Source organism: Equus quagga, chromosome 9 (genome assembly GCF_021613505.1).
Source record: "Equus quagga isolate Etosha38 chromosome 9, UCLA_HA_Equagga_1.0, whole genome shotgun sequence".
NCBI lineage: Eukaryota > Metazoa > Chordata > Mammalia > Perissodactyla > Equidae > Equus > Equus quagga.
Window position 1 is genome coordinate 68,505,404 of NC_060275.1, and position 21,486 is coordinate 68,526,889.

A 21,486-nucleotide genomic window follows, 5' to 3' on the forward strand; every position below is an offset into this window, starting at 1 on the left:
ACAAAACAAAGAAGGAAAATTACAGGCCAATATTGCTGATGAACATAGATGCAAAAATCCTCAACAAAATATTGGCAAATCAAATACAACAATATGTTAAAAAGATCAAACACCACGATCAAGTGGGATGCAATCCAGGGACACAGGAATGGTTCAGCATCTGCAAATCAATCAAGGTGATATACCACATTAACAAAATGAGGAATAAAAACCACACGATCATCTCAATAGATGCAGAGAAAGCATGCGACAAGATCCAAAAGCCATTTATGATAAAAACTCTCAATAAGGTGGCTATAGAAGGAAAGCACCTCAACATAATAGAGGCCATATATGACAAACCCACAGGCAACATCATACTCAATGAGGAAAAACTGAAAGCCATACCTCTGAGAACAGGAACAAGACAAGGGTGCCCACTCTCACCACTCCTGTTCAACATAGTACTGGAGGTTTTGGCCAGACCAACTAGGCAAGAAAAAGAAATAAAAGGTATCCAAATAGGCTAGGAAGAAGTGAAAAACTCGCTGTTTGCAGATGACATGATTTTTATATACAGAAAACCCTAAAGAATCCATTAGTAAACTATTAGAAGTAATCAACAACTACAGCAAAGTTGCAGGGTACAAAATCAACTTACAAAAATCAGTTGCATTTCTATACTCTAATAATGAGCTACCAGAAAGAGAACTCAAGAGTACAATCCCATTTACAATCGCAACAAAAAGAATAAAATATCTAGGAATAAACTTAACCACAGAGGTGAAACACCTATACAATGAAAACTATAAGACATTATTGAAAGAAATCGATGATGCCATAAAGAAAGGGAAAGATAGCCCATGCACATGTATTGGAAGAATAAACATAGTTAAAATGTCCATACTACCTAAAGCAATCTACAGATTCAATGCAATCCCAATCAGAATCCCAATGGCATTCTTCACAGAAATAGAACAAAGAATACTAAATCTTATATGGAGCAACAAATGACCTCAAATAGCTAAAGCAATCCTGAGAAAAAAGAACAAAGCTGGAGGCACCACAATCCCTGACTCAAAACATACCACAAAGTGATAGTAATCAAAACAACATGATACTGGTACAGAAACAGGCACATGGATCAATGGAACAGAACTGAAAGCCCAGAAATAAAAACCACACATCTACAGACAGCCAATCTTTGACAAAGGAGCTAAGAAAATACAGTGGAGAAAGGAAGGTCTCTTCCATACATGGTGTTGGGAAAACGGATAGCCACATGCAAAAGAGTGAAAGTAGACCATCATCTTACACCAAAGAGAAAAATTAACTCAAAATGGATCAAAGACTTGAATATAAGACCTGAAAACCATAAAAGCCCTAGAAGAAAATACAGGCAGTACACTCTTTGACACTGGTCATAGAAGGATCTTTTCAAATACCATGTCTACTCGAACAAGGGAAACAAATGAAAAAATAAACAAGTAGTGGGACTTCATCAGATGAAAGAGCTTCTGCAAGGCAACGGAAACCAAGAACAAAACAAAAAGACAACCCACTAGAGGCCATCCTGTGATGCAGTGGTTAAGTTCGCATGCTCTGCTTTGGAGCCTGGGGTTCGTGGGTTCAGATCTCAGGTATGAACCGACACACCTACGCACTCATCAAGCCATGCTGAGGTGGTGTCCCATATACATAGTGGGGGAAGACTGGCACAGATGTTAGCTAAGGGCCAGTATTCCTCACCAAAAAAATACAACCCAACAACTGGGACAAAATATTTGCAAATCATATATCCGACAAGGTGTTAATCTCCAAAATATATAAAGAACTCACACAACTGAACAACAAAAAAACAACCTGATCAAAAAATGGGCAGAGGATATGAACAGATATTTTTCCAAAGAAGATATACAGATGGCCAATAGGCACATGAAAAGAACTTCAATATCACTAATCATCAGGGAAATGCAAATTAAAACTACACTAAGGTATCCCCTACACCTGTTACAATGGCTATAATCACCAAGACAAAAAATAACAAATGTTGGAGAGGTTGTAGAGAAAAGGGACCTCATATACTGCTAGAGCGAATGCAAACTGGTGCAGCCACTATGGAAAACAGTATGGAGATTTCTCAACAAAAAAATAGAAATACCATACAACCCATTTATCCCATTACTGGGTATCTATCCAAACAACTTGAAATCAACAATTCAGAGAGACTTATGCACCCCTACATTCATCGCGGCATTATTCACTATAGCCAAGAAGTGAAAGTAACCCACGTGCCCATCAACTGATGATTGGATAAAGAAAATGTGGTATATATATACAATGGAATACTACTCAGACATAAAAAAAGACAAAATCATCCCATTCACAACATGGATAGACCTTGAGGGTATTGTGTTAAGCGAAATAAGCCAGACAAAGACAAACACCATATGATTTCACTCACATGTGGAGGATAAACTAACACACGGACAAAAAGCACAGTTGAGTGGTTACCAGAGGCGAAAGGGGTTAGGAGGTGGGCACAGAGGGTGAAAGGGCTCATTTACACAATGACAGAGAAAAAATAACATACAACTGAAATTTTACAATGTTAAAAACTATTATGACTTCAATTTAAAAAGAAGTGTCTTGGAAATTAACAAATGCCATCTTGACAAGAATTATAAAGTGTACTGTCCCTATCTATTTAATGTGGTTTTTAGTTTTCATACATAAAACCTATAAAGAGAACGGGGCAGGCCTGGTGACACAGTGATTAAGTTCATGCGGTCTGCTTTGGCGGACCGGGGTACACCGGTTCTGATCCCAGATGCAGACCTACGCACTGCTCATCAAGCCATGGTGTGGCAGACATCCCACATATAAAGTAGAGAAAGATGGGCACAGATGTTAGCTCAGGGCCAGTCTTCCTCAGCAAAAAGGGGAGGATTGGCGGTGGATGTTAGCTCAGGGCTAATCTTCCTCAAAATAAATGAATAAATAAATAAACAGAAAATACAAGTACTAACAATATGAAAAATCCAAATATCAATGCACTGCTTTGTTTAGAGAATTTTCATTCACACTGAATGATATACAGGCCACCAAAATCAGGTTATGTAAAAGAACAGCCATAAAGTTCCAACCTACCTACCTAAAATGTAAAAGAAGTATAAATCAGTCCCAAAAGTTACTAGGTAAACGCCTGAGGACTGAATTAATTCAACTCCGTTTGAAAAATTGGCTGGTTTTTTTCATTGTGGTAAGATATACATCACATAAAGAGGGCTGTATTTTTAACAAAACACCAACCATGATTCCTGAACTCTGCCAAGATATTTCAGAGAAACCAAATGATGCTCAGCTGTGATTAATATCCTGCACAACATAACCTTCCAGTTATTTAAGAGATTCTTACCTGGTCACAACCTGATGTGTATAAGCTCTATTGGGGCTCCCAAATGATTTGGCCAGGCCAAAATCTGCCAGTTTTAGAACGCCATTTTCATCTAGCAACAAGTTGTTTGGTTTTAGGTCCTATATCACAGAGGTTTTAAACAAACAAGTAAGCAGGGTGCGGAATATCATAATGATACATTTAGTTGGCTTTAAACTTAGCAAAAACAGGATGACACCTCAATTTTAAACAATAATATTTTTTTTCACTGATGTGAAATCCTATCAAAACAAACTAAGATTGGTCATAATACTCAGTGAGACCTTGGGTCAAGGTACCGAATTTCACTGAGCCTCAACTTACCTACTTCACAGAGTTGCTGTGAGGATTACATTTAATATTTTCTGTAAAGAGCCTAGTGTGATGACTGGCTCAATAAACAGTTGTTGCTATTAACTTAATAACAATAAAATATTTGAACTTTAGTAAATAAAAACATTATGCATTTAGAAAGGATGAGGAACATATTCTTCAAAATCCACGCCAAAATGATATTAGCAATAACCTAAAAGGGATTCCAAGTTTAAGGTATGAGAATTACTAACTATAATTACATATTCTTAGCTTTCTATCTAAACAGGGTGCCTAAAAACATCTAAATTATCAGCTTGTTCCAATAGCTGAATGTTCCTAACAACGACTCAACCATTTCAGAAATTTTATTTCATTACTTCACAGAATTTTAGAGCTACTAGAAATACTATTTTTCCAAAGGTATTTCAGCATTGTATAATTTAAGCAACACTCTCACTGCATCTTTTTCCCCTAACAACAGTATAGCACAAAGAACACTGGACTTACAGCCAAAAGATCTAGGTTCTATTACTCTGTCAGTTATCAGCTACTGACCTTGAAAAAATATATAACCTTGGTCTGGTAACTTAGCAGCTTAGCTCCTCATCTATGAAGAAATGAAGGACTGGGTCTCTTTCATTTCTACCTTTCACATAGAAATTTAGAGTCCTCACAGAAACACTTGGTGGAACAACTGAAGGGAACATGCAGAGGAAGAAGATGGGATAAAATGGTCTAGTTTTACCTTTATTTTAACAATTTACATATTCAGACCGTTTACATATAAATTGGCTACATAAAACCTGACTACAACATAAAAAGTAATCGTACTTGGTTAAAACCCTTACCCTATGTAGAATCCAATGTTGATGTAAATATTCTAACCCTTGAAGAGTCATCAACATGTAGGCTTTGATGTGTGATGGTGTCAGCACAAGACTATTATCCTTTATTATAACCTGTAAATCAGGTATACAATATACAGGTAAACTTTATTAGCCCAAATAAACTCCACCGTATAAAATCATTTATAGACATAAAATGAATATACTCATACAGGAGAAGCTCAAGAGATGCTGCCTAACTCTGACTGCTGTGTAGGAAGCATTGTCAGAACATCCAGTTATGTGTTAAGGAAAGTATCTTCGGTTTGGAAAGAAAGCAGTGCTTTGTCTCCTACTTTGATTTTAGGCATCCGTGTAGCGAACATCTGTTGTTTTCACTTGCCCCACAATGTACAGCCTTTTCTGATAATAGCATTATTCTGATAATAGCACATTCCTTTGGGACACCACCTGTTGCCAGCTCAGTCCACATGGACTGACCATCACCTGTGGCCTCTAGAGGTAGATACACGACCCAGGCATAGCCAATCACTATTCTGCAGCCTGCTGTCCAGGAGATTGGTGATCCAAGCCAAGCCAATCAACCAGGCCAAGTGCCCATGCCAGAATCAAAGGGAACAAAGCACTTTCTTTCTTAGGGATTATTAAACTCTAAGGATATAACCCTGGAAGTGTCTGAGCCATTATATCGAGAAACTATGCCCATGAATGAAAGCAAAAGAAAACAAAACAGAACTGAGTTAAAGTGCAAGACTGACTTCTGATGGCATTATTTGTGAGCTGTGCCTAAAGCCAATTTATTCCTAGACTTGCCAGTTATTATGAGCTAGAAATCCACATTTTCTTTTTTTAAAAATCAGATTTAGGTAAAACGTACCCTTTTGACTGCACAGTTCCATGAGTTTTAACAAACACACGGAGCTGTGTGACCACCATCACAATCAAGCTCGAGTTCTACAATCCCTCACAATTCCCTCAGGTCCTCTGTGCTCTATCCTGCCCTCCACTCCCAAACCCAGCAATCTCTGATCTGATTTCTCTTCCTTCAGTTTTACCTTTTCCAAAATACCATATAAATGGAATCAGACAATACATAGCCTTTTGAGCCTGGCTTCTTCCAATTAGCAATAATGCATTTGAGATTCGTCTATACTGTTGTATATATTAGTAGTTCATTTCTTTTTATTCCCAGATAGTATTCCATCATATGGAGGTACCACAATTTGTTAATACATTCACTAGATAAAAGATATCTGGGTTGTTCAGTTTGGGGAATTATGAATAAAGCTAAATATCTGTGCACCAACTGCTTTCTGAGCAGACATGTTTTTGTTTCTCTTGGATAAATACCTATCAGTGCTATTGCTAGATCACACTTTAAGTATGTATTTAACTGGACAAGAAATTGCCAAACTGTTTTCCAAAGTTCTGTACCACTTTGCATTCTCACCAGCAGTGTATGAGAATTCCAGTTGTTCCACACCCTTGAATTGTCAGTTTTTGAGATTCGATTAATATTAATGAAAAGTATAAGATCTTATTTTTCTCAAAAAGAAACTCAGCTTTCAAAAGGATGATATTCTGTGATAATAGGAAAAATAAGCTCTAAATTTTCAAAGGCCTAACACTCATTCCTCTAAAAATAATGTTGTTAAGATTGAGGCTGGCCCCGTGGCCGAGTGGTTAAGTTTGCGCGCTCTGTTGCAGGCGGCCCAGTGTTTCCTTGGTTCGAATCCTGGGCGCGGACCTGGCATTGCTCATCAAACCACACTGAGGCAGCGTCCCACATGCCACAACTAGAAGGACCCACAACGAAGAATATACAACTATGTACCGGGGGGCTTTGGGGAGAAAAAGGAAAAAAAAAATAATAATAAAAATAATGTTGTTAAGATTCAAGGAACTTGGTAAATAGAAATGCTAATGAAATTCAAATCTCTGTATCTGGCACCAGGAATATGAACAAATGATTCAGAAGCGCCTTAAGAGTACACCCGGATTTCAACAAAATTAAGCATTCTTTTTGACTACCAGTATCTTCATAAGTAGAAAATAAACATTTAGCTTATCTTTTGACAGAGAAAAATACTTCCTCTAGGAATCTTAATCTTACCTCTAAATCAGTTTCCATAAAATCAAAGACAAGGCTAATATTAGACTTATGCCCAAAAGCATCAAGGAGCTGCAAAGCAAAATTAAAAAAAAAAATCAAAATGTGATTGTCTATTAAACACCTGACAGTATTACACCAACTGAAGTAATTTAAAAAAATTTAAACAAGTATTTGGACTGTTGATAATTCCTTGTTAAGCTTAAATAGTTTTATTAAATTTGATATTTATCCTTCTTTTGCTAAGAATTAGTACTTCGAGGCACAAAAATATTAAACTTTACTATTTTTTATAAATCATTAAATATTCAACCTCGCCCATAAAATTTTGGGAGTTACAATTAAGAAGTAAACTAATGAAAATCTCACTTCAGTCTCCAATTCAGAAAAATTCCCAAGCTCGGTGCCAAGAAAGTATTATAAATAGCAGTAGCAGCCATCATTCATTGAACGAGTGCATTCTCCAGGCCAGGCACTATGTCAGGACCTTTACATGTATTCAATTAGCTAGCCTCACAACAACCCTATGAGGTAGGGACTATGGCAGAGAACTGTGAGGGAATTTGCTCAAGGTCGTACACATGTTACAGCTCTCTAGGCTGCATAATGATTTCTAACAAAATAAGCCTGTATGTCAATATTTAATTTATTTCATCAGTTGTATAGTTTTAAAGACATTGTCAACAGGAATAATTAGGACAGAAAATACATTTCAGCCTGATAAACTTTTAAACTTTTTGCAAGGCTCATCTAGAAGAACTCATCTTGCTGAGCCTTCAATCAACACATTCAGAAAAGGCAGGGAGGGTCCCAAATCCCAGAAACAACTTCAATCATACTCACACCAATTATATTTGGATGACTCAGCTCCTGTAACAATTTGATCTCTCTTAAGGCTGTCCTATTTATACCTACAGAAAAAGGCAAAGCAAAAAGTGAAAAATAATCTGAAACCTCAAAGCTTCTTAAACTTATCTTTTGGGAAAGGTTAAGTCTCTCAGGAGATGGCAATAAACATTCTACAGAAAAAGAAGGGATATTTTGACAATTTTTATGACACATCTGTTTTTCTTTCATATTGTTTTATTTTCAAAATAGCTTAATACAGACTATGATAAATGGTGAAAACAGTATTCACTTTATCTGTAATGTATCAGATCTGAAGGCTGCTGGAGAAACAACATGTGTAAGTATGTCGCATATAGGCAATAAGTCAATAGCTTCCCTTCCCTTGCCCTATGAATATCAGCAGTAGATTTTTTATGCTAATAGGAAACTTATGATGCTAACAGCAAACTAGTGATAAGATAGTATCTTTCCCAATGCAAAGCACACAAAGCAAAATTAAAAATAAGATCCAGTTGGACTGGCCCCATGGCCCAGTAGTTTAAGTTTGGCATGCTCTGCTTCAGCAGCCCGAGTCCACGGGTTCAGATCCCGGGTGCAGACCTACACCATTTGTCAGCCATGCTGTAGCAGGAACCTATATATAAAAAGTAGAGGAAGATTGGCACAGATGTCAGCTCAGGGCTAATCTTCCTCAGCAAAAAAAGATAAAAATAATAAGATCTGGCACTACTTGTTACATAGACGATGTACCCTTTTTATAGGAACCATTTCTTGATGACTAAATAGAACTTAGCACTCTAGCAAACAAGGTTTTGGAAGAAGGGATTAAGAAATCTTTTCCTCCATACACCTAATTCCATAGCAAGCCTTGTGTACTTCCATAAAGGCATATCTTGAATTTTCAAAGTAATTAGAAGCTCAGAAAAAGAAGAAACAACAGCCTGTAACAATACCTAAAACAGTAGTGAAGACAGCAAGACAAGCCACTAACCTTGCTGCCTTCCATTGACTTAGGTGACTTGAATGTTCCTCTGAACGCTCAAATGGTAGAAATCACAGATATCCTGTCTCTATCCTGAGTCTATCTTTACTATTCTGGGACCCTGCAATAACTCTATCCAGAACCACTGTTAACTCTAATACTTTGCTCATTTCCTCAATGAGGATAAAAACCTTTCTTGTTCTGTGAGATTACAAGAAATACATACCATCTTTAGCTTCTGATCTATGTCCAAGTTTGATCTGATAGAGGAAAAAAAAAACCAAACACATTAAATATGTATTAAAAAATTTAGACAATGCATAATATATAAACTCTTCAGAAAGTTAGCCACAGGGGCCAGCCCCGTGGCCGAGTGGTTAAATTCATGCACTCCACTTCAGCGGCCCAGGGTTTCACCAGTTCAAATCCTGGGCGTGGACATGGCACCATTCATCAGGCCATGCTGTGGCAGCATCCCACATGCCACAACTAGAAGGACCCACAACTAGAAATACACAACTATGTACCGGGGGCTATGGGGAGAAAAAAGAAAAATAAAATCTTAAAAAAAGTTAGCCACAGCAAAAACATGTAGTAACTCACATGGAGCTGGAATTAGAAGGCAAGAGGGGAGTGGGAATCATGAATCAGAAAGGCAAAATTATCAATATAAGACAGCATTAAGTACCTACCATTCCTTGTCCCTTAAGTTTCTAAACTGCACATTCAAGTAATGGAATTAAGAAAACAAATATCTCCTTTATCTTTGCAAGCTTAAATGTGGAAAAAAAATAACTGAGGGAAAATTGGCTAATAAACAAAAACATAACTTCAAGTTAGCCTATCTGGAAGGAAATATGTAACATATAAACATAAATCGACATGTTTTTTGTTTTGGTGAGGAAGACAGGTCCTGAGCTAACATCTGCCCCAATCTCCCTCTATTTTGAATTTGGGATACAGCCACAGCATTGCTTGATGAGCTGATGAGCAGTGTGTAGGTCCACACCCGGGATGGAAAACCGCACACCCGGGGCTGCCAAAGCAGAGAGTGTAAACTTAACCACTACACCACAGGGCCGGCCCCTAAAGTGACACATTTAATATGCCCAATAGTATGCTCTTAGGAACCAATTTTCCAAAAAGCAAAATTACAAATTGTGATAAAACAGTTAAACTGTTGTCACTGTGAAAAAGCATAACAAATTGCATTAACAGGTTCAGTCTTACACAAAACAGATTACTAAGTTAAAGAACATTCTCTTACTCACTACTTTATACAATGATTAAATATAATCAAGAATTTAAAAAAAAAAGATTACTTCTGGAAAAAACACAGCTATTCTACCTTTAAAAATATCTCCCACCTACATACTACAAACAGAACTTTTTATTTAAAGGTAGGCTATTTATTATAGCACCAAAAAATGTAAGGCACTTAGGAATAAATTTAACAAGAGATGTACAAAGCTTTCCAAGAAGAAAATTTAAAAACACTACTAAAACATGCTTAAAAATGAGACCAAAATAAACAGCTATCATGTTCACGGATAGGAAGACTCAATATCATATATGTGTCAGTTCTCTTCAAATTCAACGCAACTAAATCTAAAGCTCAACAGCATTTTTCAGACACTCACAAATCAATTGTAAATTTTATGTGGAAAAGTAAGGAGCTAAGAATAGACAATTGAAAAAAATATTACTCAGAACAGACAATTTAAAAAACTATTACATTTTCTAAAAATAATAAAAAAGCAGATTACTTTCACGAAGCCATCTACTTCATCACCCAGATTCAACAATTATCAATATTTTGCCACATTTATTTCATTCATTCATCCTCTCCTTTTTGACAGCTAAAATATTTTAAAACAAATACCAGACTTCATGTCATTTCATCCCTATACAATACTTAAGTAAGCATCTCTAACACATGGACATTTTCTTATGTAACCATAATGCCATTTTCATACCTAACAGAATTAATAATAATGCCATAATGGCATGCAATACCTAGTCCATATTCAAATTCTCCTGCTCTTTTCAAATTCCCAATTGGCTGACAGAGTAGCCAAGACAATTTTGAAGAAGAAAAACAGGTATGTAGCACTTATCAGATTTCAAGACTTTTTATAAGGCAACAGTAATTAAAGATATTGTAGTATTTGGGTAGGGATTGAAAAAATCAACCAATGTTAAAGAATAGTGTGCCAGAGAATGCCCACCACGTGCCAAGTGCAGTGCTGAGCTCTGAGAATACGGTGATGACCAAAAACAGGTTCCTTAGAGTGATGTCAGCATAATGGTGGAGTGAACTTCCCCAGTAATCACCCCCCTCCAACACACAACAAAAAGGACATTCGTGCTCCAACAGAGGACATCCAAATATAACACAAAAAACGTTGGAGAAACCCACGCAGTCATACGACGGCAGGCAGACAGGCTGGAGTCCCCATCGGAGGAGGTGGAACAGGGTAAGAGAAAACTTCACTCCCTCCCCTAAAGACTGCAATCCAGGACCACGAGATGCCTCCGAGAGGGAAGGAACAGGGGAGGGGATGTTCATTCTCGGACCACAAGATGCCTCCGAGAGGGAAGGAACAGGGGAGGGGATGTTCATTCTCGGGAACATCAAGGATCCCCGGTGGGCCCTTACAGCCTAGAGGGAAGCCCTCTACTGGCATGAAAGCTTTCACAGGAGGTGACCTTATCAAGCCAACACCCCAGGAGAGCAGACAGTGAGAGCAGAGCAGGAAAAACCCAAGGGCACACAGGAGAAAGTCCCACTCCCCCCACCAGCCCAGAGAAGCTCCAGTGGCTCTAGTGCTTGGGATCTTGGCTGAAGGCAGAGGGCTCAGAATGCAAGGCTCTTTACCCCACCCAGTGGCAAAAGGCAGTAACTGCAACCAAATAACACCAGGATGTGAAAACTCAGAGCCACTCCCTCTAGGAATATCAAACATTATATTAGAGCTCCAAATCAGAGAGAAAATGACAAGTACCAGAAATCAGTCCTGAGAACACAGAAATATGTAATCTAAACGACAGAGAATTCAAAATAGCTATCATCAAAAAACTCAACGAGTTAAAAGAGAAGGTAGAGAAACAATTCAAGGAGTTGAGGAGCTACTTCACAAAACAGATTGAAACTATAAAGAAGAATCAATCAGTACTACTAGAGATGAAACATAGAATTGAAGAAATAAAACAAAATAAGGATTCTCTGAATGCTCAAGCGGACATCAGAGAGGAGCATATCAGCATAATCAAAGATAGACATGTTGAAATGCTCCAGATAGAGGAGGAGAGAGGACTAAGACTAAAAGGAAATGAAGAAAGTCTCTGAGAATTATCCAACTCAAACAGGAAATGCAACATAAGAATTATAGGTATTGAAGAAGGAGAAGAGAAGGAGAATGGAGCAGAAGGCTTGTTCAAAGAAATAACAGCAGAGAACTTCCCAAACCTGGGGAAGGAGATGGAAATCTATGCAGAAGAGGCTGCCAGATCGCCTAAATATGTCAATGTAAAAAGACCTACTGCAAGGCAGATAGCAGTGAAACTGACAAAAGTGAATGACAAGAAAGATACTAAGCACAACAAGGCAGAACAAGAGAACCTACACAGGAACTCACATCAGGCTTTCAGCAGATTTCTCTGCAGAAACTTTACAGGCTGGAGAGACTGGAATGACCTACTCAATTGTTTCAAGGACAAAAACTTTCAGCCAAGAATACTCTATCCAGCGAAAATATCCTTCAGATATGATGGAGAAATAAGAACTTTCCCAGATAAACATAAGCTAAGGGAATATGTAGCCACAAGACACCCCCCCCACACACAAGAAATCCTCAAGAAGGCCCTCATACCTAAAAAAAAGAGAGGGCAAAGGGGTTACAAAGCACAGAGTAAGGAGATAAATAAGTAGACAGAACTAGAGCAGGACAGCAAATACTCAACTATGTCATTAAAGACAAAGGGAAGGAAAACACCAAAAACAAAGATAATCTTGTCATTTTAATCACAAAATCATAACACAAGATGGAATAACGTGGGAAAAACAACTTAGGTGGGGAAGAGGAAAGGGACTGAACAGTTTAGTTTAAGGTACTAAGAGGCCATCAGAAAAGAAACTATCTTATCTACAGGATTTTGAATACAAACCTCATGGCAACCACTAAACAAAAATGCAGAACATAGACACAAATAATAAATAAGGAGAAAACATAGAAACACAACATAAAAAAACTACATAACTCAACTGGTAGACCAAAATACACAGGACAAGAAACAAAAAAAATGCAGGACGGGAAAACGAGTGATAAAATGGCAGCATTAAGCCCTCATATATCGATAATCACCCTAAATGTAAATGGACTGAATTCTCCAAGAAAAAGACACAGAGTGGCAAGATGGATTAAAGAACAAGACCAAACAATATGCTGCCTCCAGGAAACACATCTCAGCTCCAGTGACAAACAGGCTCACAGTGAAGAGATGGAAGACGATACTTCAAGCTAATGGCAAACAAAAGAAAGCAAGTGTTGCCATACTTATTTCAGAGAAAGTAAACTTCAAGATAAGACTGGTAAAGACAGATAAAGAGGGACAGTTTATAATGCAAAGAGGGGCAGTTTATAATGATCAAAGGCACATTCCATCAAGAAGAAATAACACTTATAAATATCTATGCACACAACACAGGAGCACCAAAGTACAAAAAGAAACTATTAACAAACCTAAAAGAAGATATTAATAATAACACAACAATAGTAGGAGATCTCAACAATCTACTCACATCAATGGATAGATCATCCAGACAGAAAATCAACAAGGAAACAGTGGAATTAAATGAAAAGCTAGACCAGTTGGACTTAAAAGTTATATATTGAACACTCCATCCAAAAACAGCAGAATACACATTCTTCTCAAGTGTGCATGGAACATTCTGAAGGATAGACCATATGTTGGGAAACAAGCACATCCTCAATAAACTGAAGAAGACTGAAATAAGAACAAGCATGTTTTCTGACCTCAATGCTATAAAGCTAGAAATTAATTACAAGAAAAAAGCTGAGAAACGGACAAAGATGTGGAGACTAAACAACATGCTATTGAACAACCAATGGATCATTCAAGAAATTAAAGGAGAAATAAAAAAATATCTGGAGACAAATGAAAGTGAAAACATACCATACCAGCTCATATGGGATGCAGCAAAAGCAGTATGAGGAAGGAAATTCATGGGCCGGCCTGGTGGCGCAGTGGTTAAGTTTACACGTTCCACTTTCCGGTGGCCCGGGGTTCACCGGTTCAGATGCCGGGTGCGGACACGGCACCGACTGGCAAAAGCCATGCTGTGGTAAGCATCCCACATATAAAGTAGAGGAAGATGGGCATGGATGTTAGCTCAGGACCAGTCTTCCTCAACAAAGAGAGGAGGATTGGTGGTGGTTAGCTCAGGGCTGATCTTCCTCAAAAAAAAAAAAAAAAAGGAAAGAAATGCATTGCAATACAGGCTCACCTTAACAACAAGAAAAAGCCAAATAAGCAATCTCAAACTACACATAACTGAATTAGAAAAGGAAGAACAAAGCCCAAAGTCAGCAGAAGGAAAGAAATACTAAAAATCAGAGCAGAAATAAATGCTATTCAAACAAAAAAGGCAGTAGAAAGGATCAATGAAACAAAGAGCTGGTTCTTTGAGAAGATAAATAAAATTGACAAACCCCGAGCTAGACTTACAAAGAAAAAAAGAGAGACAGCTTAAACAAATAAAATTAGAAATGAAAGAGGAGAAATAACAATGGATGGCACAGAAATACAACGGATTACAACAGAATACTATGAAAAACTATATGCCAACAAAATGGACAATCTAGAGGAAATGGGTAAATTCTTAGACTCTTCCAACCTCCCAGGCTGAATCAAGAAGACATAGAAAATCTGAATAGACCAATCACAAGTAAAGAGACTGAAACAGTAGTCAAAAGCATCTCAAAGAATCAAAGCCCAGGACCCTTTCCTGGGGAATTCTACAAAACTTTCAGAGAGGATTTAATACCTATCCTTCTCAAGCTATTCCAAAAAATTAGGGAAGACGGAACACTTTCTAACACATTCTATGAGGACAACATCACTCTGATACCAAAGCCTGACAAGGACAACACAAAAAGGGAAAACTACAGGCCAATATCGCTGATGAACATACATGCAAAAATCCTCAACAAAATATTGGCAACCTGAATACAGCAAGAGACCAAAAAGATCAGACATCCTGATCAAGGGGGATTTATTCCAGGGACACAGGAATGGTTCAATATCTCCAAATAAATCAATGTGATACACCACATTAACAAAATGAGGAATGAAACCACATGATCATCTCAAGAGATGCAGAGAAAGCATTTGAAAAGATCCAACAGCCATTTATGATAAAAACTCTTAACAAAATGGGGATAGGAGGAAATTACATAATAAAGGCCATATATGACAAACCCACAGCCAACATCATACTCAATGGGAAAAAATTGAATGCCATCCCTCTAAGAACAGAGTTAAGACAAAGATGCCCACTATGACCACTCTTATGCAACATAGTACTCGAGGTTTTGGCCAGAGCAATTAGGCAAGAGAAAGGAATAAAAGGAATCCAAATAGGGGGTGAAGAAGTGAAACACTCGCTGTTTGTAGATGACATGATCTTATATACAGAAAACCCTAAAGAATCCATTGGAAAACTATTAGAAACAATCAACAACCACATAAAGTTGCAGGGTACAAAACCGACTTACAAAAATCAGTTGCATTGCTGTACTCTAATAACAAACTCACAGAAAGAGAACTCAAGAATACAATTCCATTTACAAATCGCAACAAAAAGAATAAAGTAGCTAGGAATAAATTTAACTGAGGAGGTGAAGGACTTATGAAAACTATAAGACATTATTGAAAGAAATAGAAAATGACATGAAGAGATGGAAAGAGATTCCATGCACGTGGATTGGGAGAATAAACATAGTTAAAATGTCCATACTAGCCGAAGCAATCTACAGATCCAATGCAATCTGAATCAGAATCCCAATGACATTCTTCACGGAAATAGACCAAGAATCTTAGAATTCATATGGGGCAACCAAAGACCATGAATTGCTAAAGAAATACTGAGAAAAAAGAACAAAGCTGGGGGCATCACAAGCCCTGACTTCAAAATATATCATAAAGCCACAGTGATCAAAACAGCATGGTACTGGTACAAAAACAGACACACAGATCAACAGAACAGAACTGAAAGCTCAGAAATAAAACCACACATACACGGACAGCTAATCTTTGACAAAGGTGCAAAGAACATACAATGGAGAAAAGACAGTCTCTTCAATAAATGCAGTTGGGAAAGCTGGGCAGTCACATGCAAAACAATGAGAGTAGACCATTATCTCAGGCCATACACAAAAATAAACTCAAAATGGATCAAAGACTTGAAGATAAGTCCTGAAACCATAAAACTCCTGAAAGATAATAGAGGTAGTACACTCTTTGACATTGAACTTAAAAGGATCTTTTTGAATACCAAGTCTTCTCAGACAAGGGAAACAAAAGAAAAACAAGTGGGACTTCATCAGACTAAAGAGCTTCTGCAAAGCAAAGGAAACTAGGATCAAAACAAAAAGACAACCCACCAATTGGGAGAAAATATTTGCAAATCATATATCCAATAAGGGGTTAATCTCCCTAATATATAAGGAACTCACACAACTGAACAACAAAAACACAAACAGCCTGATGGAAAAATGGGCAGAGGATACGAACAGATATTTTTCCAAGGAAGATATACAGATGGCCAATAAACACATGAAAAGATGTTCAACATCACCAATCATCAGGGAAATGCAAATCAAAACTATACTAAGATACCACCTTACGCCTGTTAAAATGGCTATAATCACTAAGACTAAAAATAACAAATGTTGGAGAGGATGCGGAGAAAAGGGAATCCTCACACACTGCTGGTGGGAATGCAAACTGGTGCAGCCACTATGGAAAACAGTATGCAGATTCCTCAAAAAACGAAAAATAGAGATACCATATGACCCAACCATCCCACTACTGGGTATCTACCCAAACAACTTGAAATCAACAATCCAGAGTAACATATGCACCCCTATGTTCACCGAAGCACTATTCACAATAGCCAAAACATGGAAGCAACCCAAGTGCCCATCGACTGATGATTCGATAAAGAAGATGTGGTGTATACATATATACATACACAATGGAATACTACTCAGCCAGAAAAAAAGACAAAATCATCCCATTTGCAACAAGATGGACAGACCTGGAGCGTATATGCTAAGGGAAATAAGCCAGACTCAGAAAGACAAACAGCAGATGATTTCACTCATATGTGGAATATAAACAAACACACAGACAAAGAAAACAGTTCAGTGGTTATCAGGGGCGGGGGGTGGAGGGTGGGCACATGGGGTGAAGGGGAGCACTTACATGGTGCAGACAAGAAATAATGTACAACTGAAATTTCACAATGATGTAAACTATTACAAACTCAAATAAATAAAATTAAAAGAAAAGACTAGTGTGCCAGAAATGGATCCAAGTATACACTGTAACTTGGCATTACAAATATATGAGGACCTCAGCATTACAACTTCCCAGGAAAAGGACAGCATATCAATAGTGTTGGGATAGCTGGGAAAAAAATATTGGAACCCCATATTAAATAAGAGAGAAAAAACTTCAGACGGAATAAAGACTTTAATGTGAAAAGTGATACTTTTAAATTTTTAGAAGAAAATATAGTAGAATTCTTTATAACCTGGAGGTAGGGAAGCACAGAAAAAAGGAAACTCATAAAGGGAAAAAAACAGATAAATTCAACCAGGTTAAAATTAAAAATTTCTGTGCCTCAAAAGATACCATAAATAAACTTAAAGCTGGGGTCAGCCCAGTGGCTCAGCAGTTAAGTGCGCATGTTCTGCTTGGGCAGCCCAGGGTTCGCTGGTTTGGATCCCGGGTGCGGACACGGCACCGCTTGGCAAGCCACGCTGTGGCAGGCGTCCCACATATAAAGTAGAGGAAGATGGGCACGGATGTTAGCTCAGGGCCAGTCTTCCTCAGCAAAAAGAGGAGGATAGGCAGCAGATGTTAGCTCAGGGCTAATCTTCCTCAAAAAATAAATAAATAAATAAAATAAAAGCCTAGTGAAAGACTGGGAGATGATATCTTCAATGCATATTTCTAACAAAGGCTCAATACCCAGAATATATAAAGAATTACATGAAATCCTTAGGAAAAAAAAATTTATAAGCAACCTAACAGAAAAATAGGTAGGAGAAAGTCTAAAAAGCCAATAAATCTAAGAAAAGATGACCAATCCCACTGGTAATAGAGAAGTATTAACTGAAACAACAACCAGAGACTGTAAAACAATCTAATTGACAAATGTTGTAAAGTCTGACAATACAAGGATGGTGAGGATGTAGCAAGAGGTTAGATGGGTCCAACCATTTTGGAGAGCAATCTGGCACTATCTGGTGAGGCCGATGCTGTGTATTCTCTAGGTAGCAATAATTCATATTTGGTCTCAACTACAGATACACTTTTTCTAAAGAAACTCATATGTGTATAGGAATGTCTGTAGAAGGACTATATTGGGGGAAACACGGGGAAAAAACCAGCCTAAGTGTTTACCAACAAGAGTTTGGTTAGACAAATTTTAGTGCAGTCATATAATGGAATCTAATTATCAGTGAGCATGAATAAATTAGATCTACATGTATCAATGTGGAAGATTTCAGAAATGATGTTGATTCAGAAAAACAAGTTGCATAAAAATGTTTTATATATATATATATCTGAAGTTTAAAAGTATGGAATACTATATATTGTTGAGATACATATATTTGAGACAAATACTGAAAAATGAGAAACACTCCAAAAGGCCACCAATAAGAATTGGTTAAATAAACTGGAAAACATAAATTCAGTATGATCTCTTTAAAAGGATGAGGTAGATCAATGATATTTTAAAAGTCCAAGACACAAGAGGTGAAAGAATACAGAATAGTTTGTTATTCCTTTTTGGTAAAATTAAACATAAATGTTAATAAATGAACAGGAGCAGAAATTAGGTGAGTTGGGAGGGGAAGGTGCACAAGCACCAAATCCTCAATGTTTATAGTGGGAAACACAGATAACGTCTAAAACTGCGGGGGGGGGGGGGGGGGGGGGGGGGGGACCACTCAAGAAATAATGATATAAGCATATTACTCAACGAAATGGAGGTAAATACCAGAGGAAAGAGTTTTATAGGAGTTGAAAGTGATTGTTCCAAGGAGTGAAAAGCAGGGGTAGAAGAGTCAGGCATGTTAAAAAGCCTTGGCCTCTTGACTTTTAAAACCACAAAGACGTATTATTTGAAATAAAAATTAAATGTAAAAGAAGATTCCACCATGAGTCACCTTCAAAGTGACAAAGTCTATCACAGAGAAACTGGATGGATTCTAAATCATAATTAATATTAAAAGCAAGCAAACAAAAAACTCACGAGGACTTTCAGACAACTACAGAGCTCAACAGGCCAACAGCTTGAAGAGATCCTATCAGTCAGTCGAGTCAATAAATTATTAATGAGTGTCTACAAAGGTACTAGCCACAGTCCTAAGTAAACAGACAATAAACTCATAGATAAGAAGATTCCAGATTTTGATAAATGCTATGAAGATAATAAAGAAATATGGCACAGAACCCTAGGGAGAGAGGGAGGCACACCTGTTTTAGTTAGAGTGACCAGCTAAGGCCTCTCTGTGGAGGAGACAATTGCGTGAGATCTAAATGATAAAGGAGTCAACCACCCCAAGTTTTAGAGGAACTATATACTACCGAGAAAGCAAAGCAAATGCAGTGATCCTAGGACTGGAATGAATTTAATGAGCTCAAGGGACAGAAAGATTAGCGTGGCTAGAATACAGTGAACCAGGGGTAGAATCAAAAAAACTTAGATAAAGGGTCAGGAGTTGTAAAACCCTTAACCAAGGGAGTAGCTGGATTATAGAACATAAAGGAAAACAAGGCCACGAGAGAAGTCAGAAAAAGTAAGAAAGCTGACAATGGCAGGACTAACTGTGGAGAGAAAAAGAGGCAGCCAGGTTAAGCGATTAGGGAGACAGGCTTCCAAGGAGGTAGGGATTTCGAAGGAGAGACAGATTCAAAGTAGCAACAGGAACAGGAAGGTGGAGGTTACCTACCCCACCAACAGGCCCGGAGGAGTGAGAAAAACAGCCTCTTTTTGAGAGGGTTAGTGATGTCAGCAGTCTGGGGAAACAGCACTCAAGCTGGCAGCAGGACCCCTGGACTAAATCCTAGCTTCAGCTCACACATACAGACATCTTCAAAAAGCCTCCAGGAAAAACAACAAACTGCAACTCACTTTCTTAATGGCGACAATTTGGTTGGTGTTCTTGTCTCTGGCCTTGTAAACCGTGGCAAACTAGAGAAAAACACAGGAATAACGTTAGGTCTGTGGTAGTGTTTGTGTTTGCCTTTTTACCCTTTTAGATTTGGGGGAAGCAAAGACCCGGGATTCTGGGGGCCGACTCGCGGCGGCCTGAAGCGGGGGGTTGGGGGGGGGCAATCCACGTCCCGCTGCAGTCTGTTCCTCAGAACCGGGGGGCCGCTCAGGGGCTCACCGTCGGGCTAGCAGGGGGCCTCGGCGGCCTCGCCCAGAGAGAGCGAGCACCAAGGCCAGTCCTGTGGCTTCCACGAGAAACCTGCCAGGGCGTCAGGCGGCAAGGCACTCTCTGCTCAGGTCCCTCCGATCCGCGCCCGAGAGCCCTACCTGTCCCTCCCCGAGGAAGTCTAGTTTTTCGTAACGCTTTGCTCGCGACTTCACGTCCACAGCCATCGGTCGCGCGAACCCCGACTCTAGCTGAAAGGGGTGAGCTCCGAAGACGACAAGAATTTAAAGGAGCCTTAAAGCCCTCTACAGCCACTTCCGTTCACCGGGCTCCGACGCTTTATTAGCTCCGCCCCCACTTCCGGGATGGGCGTGGGTGATAGTCGGTCGGTCCCGCCCCAGCCCGCCCCACGGAAGCTGTGCGAGGCCGGGCTCCCTGGTTCGCTGCTCTACTCCCCGCCCTGTCACGTGGTCGCCTGTGGCTGCCGGAAGCAGTTTATTTATTACGTGGTGACTGTCTGTGACACTGTGTTACTGCTTTAATTTGGACAGTTTCTTCACTACCGGGGACAGGTCAGCATTTTAATACGATGTTCTGAGTTCGGGATTTAATAGGTGTGTATGAGTGCGCAAGGCTTGGCCTTGTCCCTGATCTCGCTTTCTGGTTCTTGCTCAAGGGCGTCCTGTCGCCACGGTTCCTGTGAACGCCTAGCCCCACAATCTCAGATTACTTAGACGAGTGCCCAGTTCTTAAGGGCTGGTCGAGGGGCATTCTTCGCGCAATCCCTTTGTGAAGAAGCATGTCCTGGGAAACAAAATCCAAGTCAACTGAAGAATTTTGTGCTGTGAAACGGACTTCTGGTCATCACTTTTCTACTCTGTAAAATGGAAATAATAAAACTACATCATAGGTGGTTGTGAGGATTAAATGAGACATGCAGAAAGTTTAGACAAAGTGCCCAATTAAGTGTTAAATGTGATCAGTACCAGGCTTTGATTCTCATAAATTTTCATACAAAGCAAAAATTAAAGACATTGATTTTTTCGGCAAATATATATTGTTTACTGTGTGCCAGGCTGTGTCGTACGTAGACTCTGAGAAATCAGCAGGGAAAAAGACAAACATCCCTGCCTTCCAATGGGAGGAGAAAACAAGTAAAAGATATTTTGATACATAGAGATAAGTGCTATAGAGATAATAAAGCGGGGAAAGGGTATAGAGATAGTAGGGTTTGCACTTTTGAATAGTGTGGTACAAGAAAGGCATCATTG

The 21,486-nt window shown here is 38.7% G+C and overlaps 1 protein-coding gene across 2 annotated transcripts in view; it reads right to left on the reverse strand.

The window, feature by feature from the left end:
* The window catches only part of CDK7 (cyclin dependent kinase 7), a 43,288-nt gene extending 22,745 nt beyond the window's left edge, over positions 1–20,543 (reverse strand). For both annotated transcript variants that reach the window (XM_046672186.1, XM_046672185.1), the window contains exons 1-7: positions 20,377–20,543; positions 19,969–20,028; positions 8,743–8,776; positions 7,529–7,596; positions 6,689–6,757; positions 4,579–4,689; positions 3,398–3,516 (exon numbers count right to left, since the gene is read on the reverse strand). In XM_046672186.1, the coding sequence (XP_046528142.1) occupies positions 3,398–3,516; positions 4,579–4,689; positions 6,689–6,757; positions 7,529–7,596; positions 8,743–8,776; positions 19,969–20,028; positions 20,377–20,442 (527 nt within the window). In that variant the 5' untranslated portion in view covers positions 20,443–20,543. The remainder of the gene's footprint in view (positions 1–3,397; positions 3,517–4,578; positions 4,690–6,688; positions 6,758–7,528; positions 7,597–8,742; positions 8,777–19,968; positions 20,029–20,376) is intronic.
* Between the last annotated feature and the right edge of the window lie 943 nt (positions 20,544–21,486).